Source organism: Onychomys torridus, chromosome 17, assembly GCF_903995425.1.
Source record: "Onychomys torridus chromosome 17, mOncTor1.1, whole genome shotgun sequence".
NCBI lineage: Eukaryota > Metazoa > Chordata > Mammalia > Rodentia > Cricetidae > Onychomys > Onychomys torridus.
In genome coordinates, this window is record NC_050459.1 from 55,978,398 (window position 1) to 55,999,035 (window position 20,638).

Genomic DNA, 20,638 nt, shown 5'->3' on the forward strand with positions numbered 1-20,638 from the left:
TTAAGATTCAATTCAGATAAAACTGGCTTTATACTCAGGGGAAATATTCTATCTTCTCCTGAAATTAGAATCTACTCTTCATAGTACATCAAGAAACTGGGGTTCAAGTTCAAGCCTTAGAGTCTCAGATTTTCAGTTCACTTAAACTTACAGATGTTGAATAAAACTTTTGAAAGGAATGTCATCAAATCAAATTTTCATTTGCATAATTAAATTGCAAAGTTTTAATTGAAGCTTGTGAAGATAAAAACAGCTAGGCAACCTTAAAGCCCTGTGAAATGTTCATTGTGTGTACCATCATCATTGTGAACACTTAAGCATCCATCATAACATAAGCTTTAAAAGCAAGGGTAGCATCAAACACAATGATTTCAAGAAATATCAATGAAATTATTCCTAGTGATACTCTGTTCCATTCATATTTAGTGCCCTGTCCAGTTGTCACCAGAGAGGTTTCCCTCAGCGACAGATAAGAGAGGATACAGAGACCCATAGCTCAAGAAATAGTCTAAACTGGAGGTTTCCATAAGGTCCCTCCCCTTGGAGAACTGGGAAATCCACACAAGAGGGGAGAGGAAATATCGTAGGAATAGAGCAGATGGAGGACATCAGGAGAACATGGTCTACCGAAGTAAACAAGCAGGGCACATATGGGCTCACAGAGGATGAAGTGGAAAGCCTGGGGTCTGCACCTTGACCTCTCTGTAAAGGCTGTTAGCTGTGTGTGTTTGTGGGACTCCTAAGTGTAGAAGCCATTGCATCTCTGACTCTTTGCCTGCTCTTAGGACTCTTTTCCTCCTGTTGGGTCATCTTATCCAGCCTCCTGTGTGAGTGTTTTTGCCTTGTCTTAGTGTATTTTTTTTTTGTCATGTTTGGTTGTGGTCTTTTGGAGGCCTGTTCATTTCTGAAGGGAAATGGAGGGAGTGTGGATCCAGGGGAGAGGGGAGGTGGCAGGGAGCTGGAAGGAGTGTGAGGAGGGTGGAGAACTATGGAGGATATACTGTTTGAAAGAAGAATCTATTTTCAGTAGAAAACAAAAAGAAAAGAAGCGTAAATAAAGGAAAACATCAGCTCATTTGCCATAAGCCAACAATGCTGTGAAACATTTAAAAAAAAAAAACATAAATTTTAAGTTTCATAAGAAAACCAACCAATGGCAGTGAGGGACATAGAAGAACCTAAGAATGGATGAGAGACCTTGAGATCTTCATTGAAGTTTCTTCCATACAGTTTAGGTGACCCCAGGGTAGTCAAATATCTCATAAAGGTCAATTAAATGGCAGATGGGGGAAGGGAGTGTGGAGTGGGTTATTAAAGCAATTCTTCTTCTTAAAACTGTATAACAGTATTTGCATTTTAAATTTTTGATCTTACATTGCCTAGTATTAACTATGTATTTTTTCACATCTCTTTCACCCCCACCCACTTTACTTCTTTAGCTAGCAAATCGATAACTTCTACATACTGTGAAATCTCTAAAAATGCTGCCTTCCCTTTAAGCTTTTATGTGAAAAAGTGTTATTCTTTGTTTCCTAGATGACACAGTAGCCTCAGAATTTAGTGATCTTTGGTTTTTACTTTGATGTTTCTCCAGTGTTTCCTGTGCTCTGTGGCCACATGCATTTTGGTAAAGCCTGGCTACCATTAGTTCATGAGTGTCAGAGATTCAAGAACTCTGATGGCCCTTTGCTGACTCTTATTCATGATCTCAGACACGTTTATTCCTAACTAAAAAGTGGTGGTTATGAATTCTTTTGTGCCCTGAAAAAGCTGCCCCATGTTAGGATCCATTCCTCGAAGTGCACACATGTATTCCGGGATGCCTCCTGCCCCCTTCCCATTCCCTGAAACTCTCCATATCCCAGCCTTTCTGAAAAGCTAGAACTGAGTCAGTCACCTTCAGACCTCCAATGAGATCTGAGTGCTACTATACACCCACCACGAGATGCATCTGCTTTCCTCTCTTGTTTTTCAACACTTATCAATGATATTACTGGGTTGCAAGATTGCAAAGTTATTGACAGCAAATTTTGTTTTACATATCAGAATATACATCCACTTGAATAGAATCAGAAATGAATGTATATACAGTTGTTAAATTTACATACCTTTGGCAATGTAAGTGCTGGACTGTGACTTGTCATAATGTATAAAGCACAGATGGATGATTAAAAATAAATGTTTGCAAAAGGAGAACACTTGAATGATGGCTTTTAAATGGGTTATACAGAAAAGGGGGGAAGACTGTCCTAACTATATCTGAGACATAAGCAATCTGCCCTTGTTCAAAGGTCAATCAATTATAAGTGACAGACAGATCAATATTACCTTCTGCCTGGTCACCACAGCTAAATTCTGAACTGTGCATGCTTAACTGTCAAAACACCAAGAATAGGCTTAGACTGAATGGCAATCTCTTTACCTGGGGAGACTGGATCCTTAGAACATAGTTGTGAACTGATGGTCTTTGGTTTTGATTATGGGAAAATGAAATAAAATCCAACTTGCCATTCTACCCACTTTGAGTGTGTAGTCTTATAATATTAAATTATCTTCACATTCTTTCATAATTATGACCTTATTTTAAAATGAATATTTTCCCATGTAAAACTAATGTATGCATAATGTAGGAAATAAAAAGGACAAAATAGAATCTATTTATGAGCTCCTATTTTAAAAATACTCATCCATTTGACAGATATCCATCCACAGATATGCATGTGATTTAGAACCATTTAGACATATAATGCTTAACTTGTGATTTCATTTTCTCATTACATTGTAAATGTTTTCTTCAATTTCATGTTTGTCTTATTTCATTTCCAACTTTTTACTGTCAGAATGTACACAGATGAACATTCCAAGACTGTTATTAGTGATAATGCAGGTATTGCATCTTTTAGAATGTAGTACAAGTTGCCAAATATCCCCATAGAGATGACTTCAGTTCCTTCCTCCTAGAATTTGAAACCTGTCAATCAGCTGATAATATAATTCTTTACCATCTGTGAAGGTTTGAGAGGTGAGGTGTGAGACATCTCTGTGGTTCAAAGAGCATCTCCTTCATAGAGTGACAGCCAATGACTTCATGTGGTAATAAGTAGATAGCTATACTTGTAACTCAGACGGGTTCCTGCTGCTTCTGTCCTGTGCTTCTGTGATGTTCATCTTTACTGGGGGCATTTAACTGGTCTGGGGTCTGAATAATACTAACATTCTCTCAAGTTTCTGGGTGGTAGGTGTCCATTTTAATTTATATTTGTATTTTTTTATTTTTAATTAATTAATTTATTTTTCTATTATCAGCTTGATACAGTATAAATTCTTATCTTAATAGTGAAATGTTTCACTGATGTTTGCTCAGTAATTGAGTAAAACCAAGACTTATTGTAAGCCACAGTCATCCTAGGGTCACCCCTGCTATGTAGCCCCCCTGGTTCTGTGGGCTGCAGTCTGGTTGTTTTTTGCTTTATATCTAGAATCCACTTATGAGTGAGTACATACCATGTTTGACATTTTGGGTTTGGGTTACCTCACTCAGGAAGATTTTTTCTAGTTCCTAAATATAACACCAACAGCACAAACACTGAGCACAACAATTAATAAATGGGACCTCTTGAAATTGTATTTGTATTTTAAAACTTATAATAATATATGTTTGATTTTTTTTAAATTTCTAATTCAAGTGCTTGAAACTTTTCTGCAAATTTAAAGAATCATATTTTCTTCATAAGAATGATATATGATACGACATAAAATTCTTATTTTACACATTGTTATAAATTATTTCAGGATGATTTATTGAAAAATATTTTTTCAAATTTATTTAAAAATATTCTTTGTCAGGTGAATATATCAGAAGTGTCCAGTGCCATCAGGCATCATTGTGGCCCTTTGGTCAGTCTATTGATCCAGCGAGCTCTCTTGACAATGTCACACACTCTAGATTCGAGAAGCTTCCTTGTGTCTGTCTACTAGGTTCAGATGCAATTCACTCAGCACCATTCACACTTCGGCCAGTGTCGCCTTGCTTATGCCAATATTTCACATCTTAAATAAACTTTAGGGAAAAAAAAACTCAGTCTGACTAGCCAACCAAAATCTATTGCAAAACTTGTTTGGTATTGTATTACATGTTTACATGAATTTGGAGAAAACTGTACCTTTGTAACCCTACAGCATTTCATCCTGAAAAACACTGTATTATTCTGTTTATTTGAGTTGCATAGTAAGGTCTTTGGCTTCCAAATTTAATGAAGTATTAATAACATTTTTATTTGAACACCTCTGGAGTTCTGTTTTAATTACTGTCTGATTTGTTTGAATTTTTCTTTAACATGAGGAAAAAACAGGCATGAAAATGTTTTTTTAAAAAAAGGATATATGCAATGCAAATAGTCCTAGTTAACGGGAAAGGGAGAGTCATGGCTGGAGAGGTGAGTGCATATTATTTATTTAATCTTGGAAAGATAAGGAGGCTGGTAAAAAGAAGGTATCAAATAACAGAATATGGATTTTAACACTCAAAGTTGTGAGGGAAGACATACAATTCATATATAAGAAGAAACAAGAAAGAAAAAGCAAAATGAGAGAACACATACATGTACAGGTTAGATATAATATTAACAATCACAGTAATTATAGCTGTAATTAGAATTGCAGGTAAGGAAAAAAATGTCATCATGCTGAGTTTACAAGATGATTGACTACATACAACAGGACATGTGTACACCAGAAATTAGTCAAAAGAAAGTGTAGGTGTCTCAGCATCAGACCAGAAGGTTTCAAAATTATCTGTATTTGTTTGTTTATTTATTTATTTGGGTTTTCAGACAGGGTCTCTTTACATAATCTGGGCTGTCTTGAAACTCACTATGTGGATGAAGTTGGTCTTGTACTCTGCCTCCAAATGCTGGGATTAAAGGCATACACCATCATACCTGGCTTCAGAGTTTTTCACTAAACCCTAACTAGAGACAGAAATCACCTGTATAAGTAAAATCAGATAAATCTATCATAAAGATATAATATCCTAAGCATGCAGTAGTCTATGTATATGTCCAATGGTATGACCTAAACATTTAAAAAAATAAAACTTGCGATTACTTTACTTGAGGACAACAAAAATATAAACATGGCCGGGCATTGGTGGCACATGCCTTTAATCCCAGCACTCAGGAGGCAGAGGCAGGCAGATCTCTGTGAGTTTGAGGCCAGCCTGGTCTTCAAACTAGTTCCAGGAAAGGCGCAACGCTACACAGAGAAACTGTCTTGAAAAACATATATATATATTTAAAGTATAAATAAGACAATTGCAAAACAACAATAAACACTGGCACAACTCTGTATTATCAAATAGGCTAAAAACAACAGTGGAGAATGGTAGCCATACAACTTAAAAGACCAATGAAACAAAAATTCTGCAGACATCATTGAACATAGTATATTTTTAAAGCAGAGATTATTCTTTATAAATACTGGTATTGGCCAAGGTCACACCAGCCAGAAATTGTTTCATATAATGAAGATTAAAAGAGAAAGTAATAAGAAAAGAATGCTGGAAAGCACATTGTATAATTAGAAGGTAAGGTCCTGCTTGAAAATTTTAGGTTGAGAAAAAAAATGAGGCAAAGTAATTTTAGTATAATAATAACCAAAATATGAGGTAACTGATTGTTGGGATTAAGATAAAATAGACTTCAGAGACACTGCAGTCTCCATTGTTTGTGTTGGAAAAATTATATTCTCAAAATGATTGATATAAACTTAGTAGTTCAAAAGGTATAAAATTACATATTCCTGAAAATGAATTAATATTCTTCACTGCCTATTTGTAACAATTTAACCTATCTACCAGTTATCATAAATAATATAAGGAAAAATAAAGTAAAAGATAATACATTTGTTGATTTCTCTTGAGGAATTTTGGGAAATAGTTTTATTAATAATCATTTAAGAGCAGTGGATTAATTTCGAAAACTAATGGTATGACGCCTTTCAAACAGGATTTGAAAGGGGGGAATGCCAGTTAGTCATTTTTGTAATTTGATTAATTTTATTACTCTTGCTCCAAAACTTGTTAAATTTTACAAGATCATTTTAAAAACTATAGTCAGTTGGATGACACAGACATGTAATTGCAGCATTTGTAAGCAAGAGTGTTATCATGATGTCAAGGCTACCCTGTGCTACACCGTCAATGCCAGGCCAGCCAAAGATAGTTGGCAAAACTATCCTAAAAAGCCACAAAGAAAATAATTGAAAGTATGGTTTTTATAACATGAAATGGGGCTCATTAAAATAAATGAAAGTGACCAGAACATATAACCTTGTTACAACAGGCATGTAATAATTAAAAAACCAATAACTATATGAACTATGGGCACTCACGTAACAAATCAGTAACTTTTTGTGAGAAAATTTATTTTTATTCCATAAGTAATTTTTCAAAGAATTTTTGTTATGACTATCATAAGACCCTGGACAGCTCCATATCTATATTATTTCTTAAAATTACCAAACGTCTCTAGGAAAGGCCAAAATGAAACAGAGTCAGACTAAAGCTAATGAGGATGTTTAAGTAATTCTGTGTGAATTAATGGGTCAAACTTCAAACAATAACTTGCAGAGATTAAAGATTAACATCTATATAGATATAGATGTTAATATTAATAAAATAGTCACTATTATGATAATTACAGGCATGAAGTTTGTTTTTTAACACAGAATCCAGGAATCAACAAGTTCATTGATTCCATTTCTTATCTATTTTTAATTCAATAACCTAACAAAACTAATATAACAAGAACACATACTTTCTTTTATATTTTTATATGTTTATTTTCATTCTTTTGCCTAAATATGCAGGCTATAATTTCCTAAGATCAATATTTTAAAAGAAATAGAAGTAAACTATATTTCCATTTTCTACCTGTCTAAAAATAAATAATTTTTAAATTTCCTTAATAAGAATGGAATTTGTAATAATAATTAGGAAGTATCTTCTCTGCTTTCTTTGATCAGGGTTTACTGTTGTTTTAAAATCATTAATAGAATTGTTCCATGGGTCAAATGCACATTATCAGGTTGTATCTACACAGCACATATAGACACACAAGTACATATATGTATACATACAAGCATCTGAATTTGTTTCTGCAACTAGAGTTGGAGTATTATGTCCCTAGTTTCATGTGATTTTGGGTAATATGAATCCCTTTCTTCACTGTCCATATTAACATTGACATGAAGGTTTTACTCCCATGCAGATAGGATATTTTCTTTACATGCTGTCTGAAAATAACCATTGGGAGGAACTCACAGGTGAAGGCCATTTGAACATGAGGTTTCTTTGTTTTTTTACAGAAATAAAAATATTAAAAAATAACCACAACTGCACAATTTAAGTATGGACATGATGTTCAAAATACACACTTAAGCCCATTTTGTTTCCCAGTCATGTGCTTGCGATCACTCTTTGAAAAGCACTAGCCAGTTGTCTTCCTCCATTATCAATCGTTCTTGATCTCTTTTCATCTCTTTTCCTTTTAAAAACCAGTCTCTTACTGTTTGGAACTTCGTTCAGACTTCCTGCCATCTCATTTGAATTTTATTCTGTTAATTTTCTGCTAATTACTGCTGAATTTTATAGGCTTTGTATTCAAGATTTTTATTAGACTGTAGTTTCTAGTTGTCTTTGTAAGTTCTTCTTGGCTGACTTGGACACTTTTTTTTACATTTTAAAATATGGAAATTTACTTGTCTCATAGTTTTCAAGTGAATTTCATTGCATCTCATTATATGATTTATAATGTGTCAACCATTCTAAAGCATTCTAAGTATTTTAAATTAAGGTTTTCAAAAACTTCAAATTTGAGCAATTTCCATTTTAATTAAATAGTTGAAAAATGAAACAAAAATAAAACCGTGCCTGATAATGCAATCCCAGCTGTAATCTCAGCTGTGTGACAGGCTGAGGCAGAGGGATTATGAATTAAAAGCCAGCCTGGACTACAGAGTTAGTCAAGACAGGTTGGGCAACTTAGAAAGACCCACCTCAAAATAAAAAATGAAAGAAAGCTGTAGCTGTTCGTCATTGGTAAAGTGTGTGCCTAGCACATTTGAGGCTCTGGGTTTAATTTCCAGCATAGCAAAATAATAATAATGAGCAATAATGGTAAATAAACAATAAGCAATATACAGTTTAAAGCTTGGGAAATGCTTTACTTAGAGGAGGCTGGAGGAGACTCCTGAGCACATCAACTACCTTTTCTCCTGGGGTCACAGACACTCTCCAGATGCAATGTGTGTAGGAAGGATAGCCATTTGGGAATCCTGGGGAGGAAAGGTTGCCACTGGATTCTTGGAGGGTTTCTCCACATGCTGAAGGGGAAAAGGCATGGAATTATTTACTAAGCATTATGAAAGCCGTGAACACAATAATAGAGTGTTAGATAGTAATATGCATTTTTGTTTCTTTTCTTTTTCTTTCTTATTTTCTTTCTGTAACCAGTGCTGACCTCTAATGCCAGGCCTTCCAACTGCAGCCTCTTGAGTCCTGGGACTTCAGGAATGCATCAACATGCCCTGCCCAGACTGAGTACCCTTCTAAATGAATTTCTTTTTATGTCTCTCCTAGAGAACTTCAGCAAGCTTACTGGTGTCACTAAAGATAACCATAAAACCAGACAAGGAGCAATCAATAATTTAGTATATATAAAGTTGCCTTCATGGGAACTTCTCTTACTCATTCTTACAGTGTGCAATTCCAAGGACATCCACATTCATTCAAGCTGCCGAAGACTTACTTTTGTGTTACTAGAAACAATGGAAACTTTCCTTTCCTTTGTATTAATATAATCAATATGAATGAAGTCTAAATTTCACAGTGAATTGTGGCAAATTTAAATAGTAATTTCATAGTAAAATTATGTATTATGTTAATATTTTAAAATTCTTAAATGATAACTAATAAATATCCAAGAAAGATAATATAACAATGCCATATACAATAATTCATAATAATAAAAAAAGACAAATATCATGAAGAGGCAGGAATGATAGCTCAATGATTAAGAACACCTGTTACTCTTGCAGAGGACCTATGTTAAGTCCACAGCACACGCACTGTGGCTCACAATCCTCTGAACTGCAGTTCATGGGGTCTGATGCCCTCTTCTGGTCTGTAAGTACCAGACACTCACATGCATACACACACATGCAGGCAAAACACTCATACACCTAAAATAAAAATAAATAAATCTTTAAACACCATCACAGAAAATACTCATTTTCTAGAATGTGCTATAATATAGTTTCTCTGTTTTTTTTTTTTTTTAATTTTTCACTTCTTCGCTAATATGTAAAGATTTCCAGAAGAGTGATTAAATAGTTTTCTCTTTCTAACTTTGTATTATTCTTTGGAAATAGAAAATCACATAAAATTGCAAATTGTCAGCTACAGGGTTTCAAGACTTGCTGTCCACCAATGAACACAACTCCATTAGTTTTTCCACGACTTTTGCAAGGGGCATGCAATGCACTCTGTGATTCTGGATGGATTTATTTGAGTCTAGGAATTTCTTCTTCGCCAGGCAGTGGTGGCACATGCCTTTAATCCCAGCACTCGGGAGGCAGGGGCAGACAGCTCTCTGTGAGTTTGAAGCCAGCCTGGTCTACAGAGTGAGTTCCAGGACAGCCAAGGACAGACAGAGAAACCCTGTCTTGAAAAGAAAAGAGTTTCTTTCCCACTTCAGCCAACCATCTTCACAACCTTCATTCAATAATCTGAAAACACAGTGTCTTCCCCCTGAAGGATATTGCACTTAAAACTGAGACATTCCCTGGATCTGAGGCACAACTGTCAGCATGTGAACTCTCATCTCATCCAATGCTCCATCAATTATAAATGATTCTGCATATCTTGTGTTAAATAAAGAAAGATAATGACTCTGAAAATGTAAAACAAAGCTATAAAACCTGTCTGCGATGAGATAAATATTTATATCATCAGCAAAACAGACACTAAGTTTAAACAACATAGTAGGAATGAGCAATGCTTCTTCTGGTGAGCAAGACAGATAAAAAGAACCATAGAATAAAATGAAAATGCTCAAGGTCAGAAACACATAATTTATTATGGTTACTGAACAACCTGGGCTCCTTGAGACATACTATGTTGCAAGGAGATCTAGAAGGCTCTGTTCGCATTATACCATATGTTTCTAAGAAAGATGTGTTTAGATATTAAGTAACAATTGGGCAGTTGAATGTGTTTTATGAAAAATTGTATTTCTCTACTTTTTATATAGAAATTCCGTGGCAAATCAGAGCCTCTCCTAGTCAAATGAAATGTAGGTTCTTTTCCTACAGTAGAATTAAAACAATAGAAAATCTGATCCACAATTCTATAAAACTACAATGTTCTGACTAAAAAAAAAATAGATTCTCCTAAAATATAACATAATTTTGAAATTATTCCATAAATTACAGCTTGATTGCAATGTAAGACTGTAAAAGCCTTTCAGCTGAGGCTTTACTCAGCATTTGAAATTATTTTTCAATAAGCATCACTGTCTCCTGCTCACAGTCTCGACCTACTACACCCTTGATTGATTTATGCTCAAATATAGAAATCAAACTTTGGCTAGGTATGGTAGCTCACATCTGCAATCTCAGCTCTCTCGAGCCTGAGGCAGAAAAAGTACCTTGGGTTGGATGCCAGCCTAAGCTACAGAGTGACACCCTGTCTCAAAATAGCATCATTAAAGAATGGGGGGGGGGGGGGGATGACAGATGGTATGATTTATTCAAATACTCGTCCATTAACAACAAATACAGGGATGAGAAGACAATTTTAATTCCAGTCTTGTTACTTAGTCACCTCAAAATAACAGCAAATTTTAAAAGCTTTCAACCAGTTTTCTTGCCTGAAAACACCTACATTGCTAATCAGTTCTCATACAGTGGTTTTGAGGGGGGAAAGAAAAGTACATGGCGTCTTTTAGTTCTCAAATACTTCCACTTGTAATTAGGGAGACTGAGGGATGAGAGTATGGATGTAAATGTGGGATGACAGTTATTGCTTCAGTAATAGTTGGGAAAATGAAAACAAGGAACTATAATGAGATACATTTTAGTTGTAGTGCTGGAGTGTGAACCTGGGACCTTGTGCATACAGAGCAAACACTCTACCACTGAGCTGTATCTTTTTTAACATGTGGCAAGGCTGCCCTTGAACTCATTCTGAGCCCAGAAAAGATTTGAATTCACAACCCTCCTGCCTCAGCATCTCAGAATAGTTAGGACTGGAAAATTGTGGAAAATCCCCCAAGAGACAAATATTATGATCAGTGTTCCAATAAAACAAAAAATAAAATCTTTATAATATGGCCCACTCATATTTGAATTAGATATTCCACATGCATCCTCCTTAAATATAAAATTTCTAATTTGATACTATAAAATGGATTATTTTGTAGAAATTATAGTCTCCTCTCTTTTAATAATGAGGCTAAACTTACAACGGACTACCCATTCTTCTACAAATAGTTGTCCTGTCAAATATCTAAATTTCCAACAAATGTCAAAAACTCCCCTTCTCCAAATTTTGTAGGAATAAATGTGCAGTTTTATTCAGGTAATAAAAAGCATGAGTCTCTAAATAATAAAAATTTATTTAACAACTTAGGGTCCCTTAATGCCTTTAAATTATCCATTTTCCTTCAAATTTTAAAATTTTGGATTTTTTTTAGATCATAAATGTTTCTCAAAAAAGATGTTAATGACTGCATACATAGCTCAACGAGTGAAGTGCTTGCCTAGAGTTCTTGAAGCCCTGCCCACAAAAACCAAGTGTGTTGCTACATGTGTGTAGACCTAAACCATGGGTGAGAGAGGAAAGAAGATCAAATCTTCTGTCATACTCAGCTGTGAAGCAAGTTTAAGGCTGTCTACAAGAGATGATGTTTGCATTTGTTCCCCCAGGGGGATTCCTCTCCCATGTAGTGTTTCTTGAGTCTATATTTGTATTTTCTTCCCTGTGTCTGCAACATCCCATACAGTAACTTTCACATAGTGAAGCTGGTTCATTTGTTCATATCAATGAGCTCCTAATTTACAGCATGTTTTAGCATCCATGAGTTCCTGGGAGATCTCATAGTCTAGTGTGGGAATTAGCAGGTAAAGTAACAATTATGAGATTAAGATAAGAAGGCCAAGGTCAGTGTTTCTGCAACTGTGGGGGGGTGAGGCAGGGGGGGATGGAGAGCACCGATAGTTGACCTGGGAAGATTTAAAGGGCTGGCAATTTTCAAAGCTCCCAATGGATTAAGATGCCAAAGGGAATGACATCATAGTTCCAAGGGGAGAAGGAAACAGTGAGAGGCCATAGCAGAAATGCCTTTGGAGAGGCTGAGAAGAGAAACGGGACAAGTTTGGAAGAAGATAGCTTGAAAGGGAAATTAACCTTTGTCTTAGAGATGTGCGAAGAATGATTTGCATTTTGAATGTCAATTGGACTGCAACATTGCTGGAGAACAGAAGATGCAGAGATGATGGGAGAAGGTCAACTGAAGATTGGCTACTATTAATGCAAGGGGAGGCTCGAACCCAGATGTGAATGCACAGCTGCAGACAAGGAGCAGGAATCCGAAAGCCAGATGACTGTGTAGAAATGGAGAGGAAGAGGAAGAGAAGTGAGAATCTCTCTAGCATTCTGGCTTGGTGTGTTACTGCCCACTGAATGAGGAGAAGTGTGCTGGATAGAAGAATAAATGAATCCATGAAAAAGTGGGAGAAAAATGAATGAATGCTGTTCATGTGTGTTGTCAATTTTAGGTAAGAAGTGTGGTGTGTGTGTGTGTGTGTGTGTGTGTGTGTGTGTGTGCGCACATGTGTGCAATTACAAAATAATATTCTACTTGAATCTTGAATATTCTACTTGAACATATATTATTCATGTATTTGTATTGGTGTATGAACATATAGGCCTTCTCATTTGATAAAGGCACTCAAAATATTCAAAAAATAATTAGGATATATATTTTATATTTTTAATGACTTTAATATGTTACTTGGTCCTATGGTACAGTATTTTCTCAAAGTCCCATATGGCAAAGACTTTATCCCATAGGATTCCTACTGGAAAATGGTCAGATCCTGAAATATGTAGGTACTCATAGAAGAGGACCCCAGCCCATCTTCTGGGCAGCAGGTATGCTCTGTCACACACTTCTGCTTGGAAGACCTGCCCTGCCACCATCTCAAAAGCCGTGAGGGCAGTTGACCATGGGCTGGAACCTCAATGTCATAAATTAAATTCTTAATCTTCATTAAATGATTGAAGGATTTGCTATAGTATCAGAGAGCTCAAATACTTCACTGACTTAACTGAGGAAAATTCTCTCAGAAAATATCAGTGTTAATATTACAAGCAAAGTGGTTATAGGATTACAGAAAGAAATGAAGACAAAATGCATGCAAAGAACATTTCCTGTAACAGAAAACTTTAATCATTTTGGAAAGAAAGTAAAATAACCCCAAGATTACAGAAATGGAGAGAATATATCTGAATATAGGAGAATTATAAGAAAAGGGGATCAGAGAGAAAACAATTAGAAAAAATGCGTAATTTACTAAGCTCAGGTATGCTATAAGCCACATGTGCTAAACACACTTCTCTTATGGACCAACTAACAATTACTGAAATAAAGGTAATATGAAGATTAGCCATAGAGACCCAAACCTCGAGCTCTAAGTGGTCAGTTTTTATCCTGACAGTATAGAAGATATGAGGAATAATAGTAGTAATCAGCATTGAGTGTCCATTAAGAATACTCAGTGCTTGGAAGAATAGCAAGACATCAGGTCTTTGGGTGATAGAGCTCAGAAATCTCTCAATTGCAGTGTTCAACAGCCCTAGCCTCCTGTCTCACAGCCCTCATCAGGATCTATGATATGGCCAAAAACTGAGTAATTATATCAGCAGGGTTGTTGGGACATAAAGAATCACCTTCATTCTTCACACAATAATATAAAGACTTTTCACCTATCTCTAAAACTAAGAGCAAGAAATCAGAGTGGAAATAATTCTAAACTCTAAGAAACTCATCCTTTTAATGGCACCTTAAAAATCCAATTCTGCTATTATATTAAGCTTTTTTATGATTAATATGCAATGACTCCACAGAGGTCATTGAAGTGCTATATACTAGTGTGTGTGTGGTGTGTGTGTGTGTGTGTGTGTGTGTGCAAATACAATAATGGATTATAAGGCATAGATTCAATATGTACTACTATAAAAGTAGATAACACTAATTTGAAGAAATTAACAGTATATTCATTGTATGTATTATTTGAGTGTTTTAAACTATTTTATATATTCTGTAGGAGGAAGCAATGATGTGTACAGCCAGCTTACTAGGAACTTATCCTTTTAAAGAGAGTACAATCATCATAGACCATAAAAGCCACAGCCTGGGTATCCATTCACCCACTTTACCTGATTAGAGCTCACTTCAAGCCTGTTTTTTAACTCAACAAAATTGTCCTATAATATGTAGACAGACCTAATAGACCTTTGGGGGAAAACTGACTGGAAAAACAAATGTTGGTGTAAAAAAACAGCCGGATATTTTTCTTTGGCTTTATTCACCAACACAATTTTGACAAAAGAGTGAGAATAAGGCAAACTGGGTAAGATTGTGCAATTTGAAACATGTCTTGTCCCTTGTGATACAAGAGCTGTGAGAAGCAACTCCCTTTTCCCACAGCCTTAAAAACCCACAACAGCTTGCATGAACAATCGATCTTACTGTATTAACCAAAACTATCAGTTATGCTTCACTTATGCAGTGTACCCTAGTGAACCCACAAGTGGAAGCTACACCTAATTATAATTCATATGAATATGAATAACTTAAATATGTAAGGAGGACAGGCTGATAATCATAGTGTCACGAATTTACTTCCAATTCTTAATGATACCTCTATAATTATACATTCAAATGAACCTCTAATGTGATTGCAAGTGTGAGATATGCATGCATGTTGTGTAGAGAAACATGCAAAGTAGTTTCATACATAAACTAACCATGTTGACTGTTATTAACTACATAATGTATCAAATGTCAAAAGACTAATTAGGTTTGTCCACATGCTTCTGTCACACTGGTGTCATTGTCTTCTAAAAGCTTTGCTATGAAATTAATGATACATATGAGAATAAAATAATGCCATATGCACATGTGCAATTTCCATTTATTCATTTATCAGCTTATTTCAGTATCTTGATTGAATCTAAGGCCTTGACATGCTAATACAGTCTTCTACAACTGAGCTAAATCTCAAACTTGCATCTTTTTTTAGATGGGTGCCTCACCAAGTTTCTCAAGCTGACATTGAGCTAAACCTCTGCCCAGACATGTTCTGACATTGTGATTCTCTTGTTTCAGCCTTCTAATACCAGGAATTCCAGTCCTGTGCCACAAGATTATAAGACATTTTAAAGGGCATTCATTCAAATATAAATCCAACCTAATGATCGTAAAGTAAATTAATTAATATGATGACATCATGTAGAATAATTTTCAGTTCAAGTGAAAATTAGATAAGCAGATAACTATGTTTATAATAAAAATATTAAGTATTAAAGTTTGCTTTCAATATTGAATGATTAAGATGCACAAGGTTGTGAGCACAGGTTTAAACTGTAACTATATAAATCTCTTGAGCATTTAATAGGTCTATATTTTAAGAAACCTATTACGATAAAATTTGTAGGAACATTCTTAAAATTTTCCTCCAGAAAATTTGACTTGGACAAATGAAACCTCTTGTCTTAGAAAAGGTCCAATGAAGTCTATTGTTTCAAATCAGTGAAGCAGTGTCATCAGCTCTACTGAATTATAACCTCTTACTCATTCCCTTGGATTATTCAACCACTTCACTATTTTCTTGCTTGTACTCTAGGTTTTTTTTTTCTTTTTCTGTACTCTAGTTTTCAGTTTTTTCAAAGATTCTATGCCATATGTCCATGAGCACATTTTAATTTTTTAAATGAACCAACTTGTACTCTCATATTTCCTAGAAAGAAAGCATCCATGACCAACTCCAAAAGTCATGGCAGAGCCCCTCAATAATTTAGTATATGAATAGTTTTTAAATAAGTATTGTCCTAAATTCTTGATTAATATGTCTATCACATCCTCAATTTTCTGCAATAATTATTACTATAGAAGCCAACTGAAACTATTTTTAGCTATGTGACTATTTGTGAGTTTAATCATTAGTCCAGTTTCCAGAAGTATATTCAACAAATCCATACTGGAGTAAAAGAGCCTTCAACAAGCAATCTGGGGAAAGCTTTCTAAGCATCAAACATGCTTCTTTGACAATGTTAGAGACTAAGGTGAGGTGTACAAGAGGTACATGCAATCTAATAGTTTGGATTACAGAGTGTTCTTTTCTTGTCCCATCAAGGCACTGGTGTTCCATGATTCCTTTATGACATTTTTTTTTTATAGGGGTAGGGGGTTGAGACAGGGTTTCTTTGTGTAAAGGCTATGGCTGTCCTGGAACTTGCTCTGTAGACCAAGGCTGGTCTCAAACTCATAGATATCTGCCTGCCTCTGCTTCTTGAGTGCTGGGATGAAAGGTGTGCTCCATCATTGCCCAGCACATCAGGGCATTCTAATTAAATCTTTAATTTGGCATCCTATCCAATTTTATTTGACAGTAACATGTATAACATTTACATTTTGTAATGTATTTATAAATCCTTACTAATAAAATTTTTAATTTATGTCCTGTTGATAATGGTCTTTCAAATACAGATAATTCAAAATCTAACTGTGGTGGAGTAATGGAATGAGGCATCCATATGAGGTTCTACCCATGTTAATATAGAGAAGCCAAGAGGAAGACACCAGACATTTTCTTCTACTGATTTCCTTCTATCTATTGGCTTGGGACCAGGTCTTTCACTGTATCAGAAACTCCTGAGTGGATGGGTGGGCTGTCCTGCAAACTTGAATCCATTTGTCTCTTGTGCCTCCTCAGTGCTGGGCCCACACACACAGAGCTTGCTCGGACATTTATGTGAGTGCAGTGTTCTCACCTGTCAAGGCCCTTTCCCATCTCCAGGAACCTGACTGTGAAAGTAAGCCTATTCTTTTTAATGTGGGCAAGGGCACAGCATCTGACTACAAACTTGTCTATTTAATAACAGTCAGTAACTCTATTTGGTGCTTTTCTGATGCCTGGCAGCTTGTTCTGGTTTCCAGCTACACATATTCTAAAGGTTCTCTATCCTCATTTAAATTGTTCAAGTTGGAACATGCATGCTACTTGTGAGCATAGAGACAGACATGAGAGCCATTGAGGAAATCTAGGCCTGATTATCTGGAGACGCTCAGGGACACATACAGGTCTCCTGTGTCTTTTGTGCAGTACCTGGGCATCGATACAGCTTTCTTGCTTGTGCAATATCTCCTTTGCTTAACCGGGTCCGTTGACCAATTGCAGGGCGGATGCCATTGTCATCACGGGAAGGGAGGATCGTGTCCAGAAACATCCCCCTGAAAAAGCAGAAGCAAACCATACCTAAGTCACCAAATTAGAACTCACATAGCCATAACATACCTAAGGGCCACTTTCCCCAAATTTAATCAGCAGTTATAGCAGGGTGAATTTAAGGTGGGATATGAGGCTTTCAAAACACTCGAATCAGAGCAGGGAAAGGGTGTGTGGAGGTGTTTAGCTTCCAGAAAGTCAAGGATACATTTTTTTCCTTAGTTGTGTGTTATATGTTTTTAAAAATAAGGTTTATTTGACAATAACCCACAAAGGATGTTGTTGCTTTTGTTTTATTCCCCCATATTGATCCAAGAATCCTTTAAATCACCAGATTGCAAAATAATTCTTAACAAAAAATAAAAATAAAATAGCCACCAGCACAGGCAATTTTGAGGTTACCAAGAAATGTGAGGGCAAAAAGTTAAAATTTTAGCTAAAACTGAAGCTAGCTGTTCTTAGATTGTAACTATTACTACATCTTATGATGAAAGAATAAGAGTAAACAATAGCCAATTATACATGACAATGTAAATCAAATGCACATATTATTTAATTTTTCAAGATAAAGTCAATAAGTGATTTAAAAAAGTTACTGATGGCTTATTAAACATTAGCTGCACATAGAGTTCCTGTAGACTTGAGGTTGTGGTGAGAACTTGCTATTTTCCTAATATACATAATTTAAAATTCTGACTTCAATGCACTAAAAATACATGCCAATGTTGCAATGTAAATCAAACATTTATAACTCGGAAGAAATGGTGAATGGGCTGGGAAAGTCTTCAAAGGGGTTAGAAGTCTGGAGTGTATACATGAGTCTTTAAGGAAAATCCAGAAACAACAGAAGATTTTGCACTTTGTACGGAATCTTTTAAATTAATTAATGAAAATATGAAAAGATTTTAAATTGAGGTAAGCAAAGAGATATTCCATTCCAAAATATGAAACTGAACATATTGCATTTGAATTGCAGGCTGTAGACACTTCTTCCTTCCACTAGAAAACATTCATGAAGCACAGTTCTCAGCCTGAGTTTCTAACAGCAAATTAAACAAACTGGAGTTCCGCCCTTTGTAAAACAAGTCTAATGTGAGAGGGACGTAAAGCAAAATTACAATCCTCCCACCTTTGATTTGACCCGCACTACCAGGGCAACACCATCCAAAAGGCACTTGGGAGGCCTGAGAGGATGGAGTTCTGTGCCCACTTGCTGGCACTGCAAAATGGTGGACATCAAAAACTAAAAGCCAGTCTAGCCTGTAACTTTGCACTCCAGCTTCTCGGGTTGACAGAGAAAGCAATGGAAAGCAACAACTCTCAGCTACAGCTGTACACCCTGTTCATAGCAGTGCTCCGGAGGTCACCAGAAAGCAGAAGTGACTCCAGCGACCTAGCAGGCCAAGTGTCCGCTGATGTGTACGTCTGTGCTCATGCACGCGCACACACACACAGGCATGCACACACACACACATGCACGCACACACACATGCACACACACACCTCAAACACATGCACACACAAATATACACACACAACACATACACGATAATATTATTCATCAGCATCATGGAAATGAATCATGCTGTGGTCAGTCTTAAGGAAATAATCCTAAACATAACATGCAGTTACAAGGGGGAAAATACATGTGATTTCAATTACAGAAAGTATCCAAAATAGTTGAATTCATAGAATTTGGCAATAAAGGGACACTGAAGTTGCTGGAGGTTAAAAAAAAAAAAAAAAAAAAAAAGGAAACAGAGCTGTCTAATAGGCACACCATTTTCATTTTGAAATATAAATAGTTCTGGAGATGTGTTTTTTAACAATGAATATATTTAACACTATTTAAGTGAACACCTTAAAATGGATGAAATGATGAATTTTTATTTGTATAGTTTTAACATAATTAAAAAACAGTAACTTCAAATACTTTGGCAAAATTGTCTTTTCCTGAAATTTGTTTAGATCAATCAGATAATTATCTTTCTAATGGCTAGATACTACCTCTTAAAATGCAGAATTTTTTTAACATGTACAGGATGGGTTTTATTGTTTGATAATTTCATGTATGTATATAATGTGTTTGGACCAAATCCACACCCGTCCCCTCACCTTCAATTCCTCCCATACCTTCCCTCACTACTTTTCTTTCTCAATTGCACATGCTCAGTACATCCTGTTAGCACTGTCAGAAGGGACATGGGTTTAGAGTGACCTCCTTAACCAAGAACAGTTCATCAGATGCCACACTCCTGGAAAAAAGCCTGACCATCCCTCTCCAGTAGTCATCAATTGCCAACAGTCCTCAGGAGTCGTGAGACTCTGCCCCATTCCACGCTGGGATCTGGGTTGGTTTGACCTTGTACAAGTGTGCATACAGTCACAGAGGCTGGGAGAGGGATAGGGTAGTTTTAAAGCAGTAAGAATATTCAAGGCTGAGAGACCAAGACAATGTGGGAGAAACATTACAGGCAGCAAGAGCATTGCTGATTCATGGTAAAAGCTGCAAATAATGTATGAAGGACAGACAAAGGAGAGACAGGCAGTTCAAACTTAAGATCCACCATCTATGAGGACTAAAAAGAATTTTGTTGTTATTGTTGTGCTCTGCAGAACCTCCCATATTCAAAAGAGCTAAACCTCAGGTTAATTCTAAATAATTCAGCTTAGAGCCATGATAGAGAAGTCTTGTCTCAACTGAGACCCACACATCAATTTCTTACTTGTTTCTATGGAAAACTTAATTCAATTCCAAGTTCTAACCTTACAATAAAATTTTATAACTCTAATTTCAGCCCAGATTTCTGAGTGTATTTTTACCAAAACTTAAATTCCAATTCCAGGAACAATAAATATTTGAATGTTTCTCTGTTTAGCTAGATGTATCTGTGAATAAATGTGTCTATTGTATGTACTTTAGAAGAGAACCCTTTCCAAGGACTGCTAACACTCAATCCCTTTTAAGGTTTAATTTTTTAATAAAGGAAGTTTTAAAATGCCCTCCCATTTAAGGGCTCATTAGCACACTGTCATTTAAATTTTCATTTGAAAAATAAACCCAGGA

The 20,638-nt window shown here is 35.8% G+C and overlaps 1 protein-coding gene across 1 annotated transcript in view; it reads right to left on the reverse strand.

The window, feature by feature from the left end:
- Tll1 (tolloid like 1) overlaps window positions 1–20,638 on the reverse strand; it is a 176,378-nt gene that overhangs the window by 52,851 nt on the left and 102,889 nt on the right. Inside the window, exons 8-9 of the mRNA XM_036166488.1 lie at window positions 17,452–17,576; window positions 8,267–8,382 (exon numbers count right to left, since the gene is read on the reverse strand). Of these exons, the coding sequence (XP_036022381.1) occupies window positions 8,267–8,382; window positions 17,452–17,576 (241 nt within the window). The remainder of the gene's footprint in view (window positions 1–8,266; window positions 8,383–17,451; window positions 17,577–20,638) is intronic.